Here is a 2,212-nt window from a genome sequence, read left to right on the forward strand (position 1 = left end):
CCTTTGTCAAAATTCTTTGTATTCCTAACCCTTTGCTTCTTTAAAAACCCCTAACTCCCGAGCCTTGTCGTTGATTCCCCTGCCTCCTGTGTGAGGTATGTATCAACCCAGAGCTCTGCTAATAAAGCCTCGTGCGTCTTGCAACAAGAGAGGATTCTTGTGTTCGTGGGTGCTTCCCGTCCCTGGACTAGAGTGGGGGTCCCTAAATTTGGGGTCCTACATTTTGGGGGCTCGTCCGGGATTTGGGGGGCACTCAGAACCCCAAGAATACCCCTTGGAGGTACGTCTGTGTGAGTTTGGTGTGTCTGAGTGCAGTGCCGCTGAATCTGTGTCTAGGTTTTCCAGTGTTAGTATTCTGGCAGCTGCCGCTGAGATCCGTGAGGATCCAGTGTGTGTGCGCGTGGAAGGAGACGTCCTGAGCTGCAAAGCTGCAGCCCTGGGGAGACGTTTCTAGGGCGATCCTGGAGGAGGAAGTGCCCAGGGTCAGAGACAGTTGGAAAGACCCGGCTGTCCTTTGGCAGAGTGAGGGAGATAGAGTGCTCTTTCTGCCAGAGTGGGAGTGGACGTGGAATCCCACTCCATCAGAGGTAGCGTTTGGCTGGTTGTACAAGTCCAGGCAGGGACGAGTGTGCTTGGACGTTCTCGTGTCCCTTGTNTCTGTCTTCGTTTTGTCTCTGTTTNTGTTNTTCGTTATGGGTCANANTATCTCAACCCCGTTATCTTTGACTGAGGACCATTGGACGGACGTTAGGGCAAGAGGACAAAACTTATCAGTAGTAGTTAAAAAGAAACCCTGGCAGTCTTACTGCACCTCGGTATGGCCCACCTTCGGAGTGGGTTGGCCTCAAGAAGGGTCGTTTCACCTCCCCACCATTAGGGCCGTAAAAGCCATTGTTTTTCAGGAAGGCTCTGGATCGTTTCCAGATCAGCAGCCGTATATCACAGTGTGGGAAGATTTAGCACGATTCCCGCCTGCCTGGGTTCGCCCATTTCTTCCACCCCTACGTCCAGGTACCAAGGTTCTGACAGTTCGAGAGAATGCTGAGAAGGAGAAATTAAAAATACTACCTGAAGGAGCCAGAGAGAAATCCACCCCACCGCAACCAGTGGCTGTTTCTAAAATCTATCCGGAGATAGAGGAACCTCCGGAATGGCCCCACTCTCTACCACCGCCTTATCCCCCAGTCCTCCAACCTGCACCCTTTCCCAGCTCAGCAGCCCAGCCCTCGGCTCTGGCAACTCCACCTTTGGGTCTAAGGAGTGGGGAGGGGGGTCCCTCAGCAGGAACGAGAAGCCGGTGGGGAGTGCTTTCAGAGGGGCCAGCTGCTTCTACGATGGCGCTTCCACTTAGAGTTGTTGGAGATCCCCCTACCGGCCAGAATGACCTACAGCTTCTGCAATATTGGCCGTTTTCGTCTTCTGACCTTTATAACTGGAAAGTAAACATCCCTCTTTCTCAGATAATACTACAGGACTTACAGGGTTGATAGAGTCTCTGATGTACTCACACCAGCCCACCTGGGATGACTGCCAACAGCTCCTACAAACCCTGTTTACTACCGAGGAAAGAGAGAGAATCCTCCTCGAGGCACAGAAGAACATCCGAGATGGAGCCGGACGGCCGGTCCAGACCTCGGTCCAGATAGACGAAGGATTTCTCTTAACTCGCCCCCAGTGGGATTATAACACAGCACAAGGTAGGGAACGGCTGTCCAATTACCGATGGGCACTAGTTGCGGGTCTCAGAGGGGCTGCTCATAAGCCCACAAATTTGGCTAAGGTAAGAGAAGTTATGCAGGGGCCAGCTGAACCTCCCTCAGTCTTTTTAGAGAGACTCATGGAGGCTTATAGGAGGTATGCCCCGTTTGACCCTACGTCAGAGGGACAGCAGGCTTCAGTGATTATGGCCTACATAGGGCAGTCAGCTCCTGATATTAGAAGGAAGCTGCAGCGGATTGAAGGATTGCAAGATTATACTATAAGGGATGTGGTTAGAGAGACTGAGAAAGTGTATCACAAGAGAGAAACAGAGGAGGAGAAATTAGAGAGAGAAAAGAAAGAGAGAAGAGAAGATGAAGATAAGAGAGACAGGAGACAGGAGAAAGCTCTGACTCGAATTCTGGCCACAGTGGTAGATAGAGAAAGGAATAGGACTAGACAGACAGGGGACCTGAGAGATGAAAAAAGGCAGGGGCCAAGGAGACCCAGAAGA

The 2,212-nt window shown here is 51.6% G+C and overlaps 1 protein-coding gene across 1 annotated transcript; it reads left to right on the top strand.

Moving 5' to 3' along the window:
* Positions 1-692: 692 nt before the first annotated feature.
* LOC110307704 lies at positions 693-2,197 on the top strand (the record flags this gene model as incomplete). Its single annotated transcript, XM_021179934.1, is given in 2 exon segments — positions 693-1,437; positions 1,440-2,197. Coding segments are annotated over 2 exon segments (1,503 nt in total), but the record flags the coding sequence as incomplete, so codon positions are not given.
* Positions 2,198-2,212: the final 15 nt, after the last annotated feature.

Source organism: Mus caroli, chromosome 13 (assembly GCF_900094665.2).
Source record: "Mus caroli chromosome 13, CAROLI_EIJ_v1.1, whole genome shotgun sequence".
Classification (NCBI taxonomy): Eukaryota; Metazoa; Chordata; class Mammalia; order Rodentia; family Muridae; genus Mus; species Mus caroli.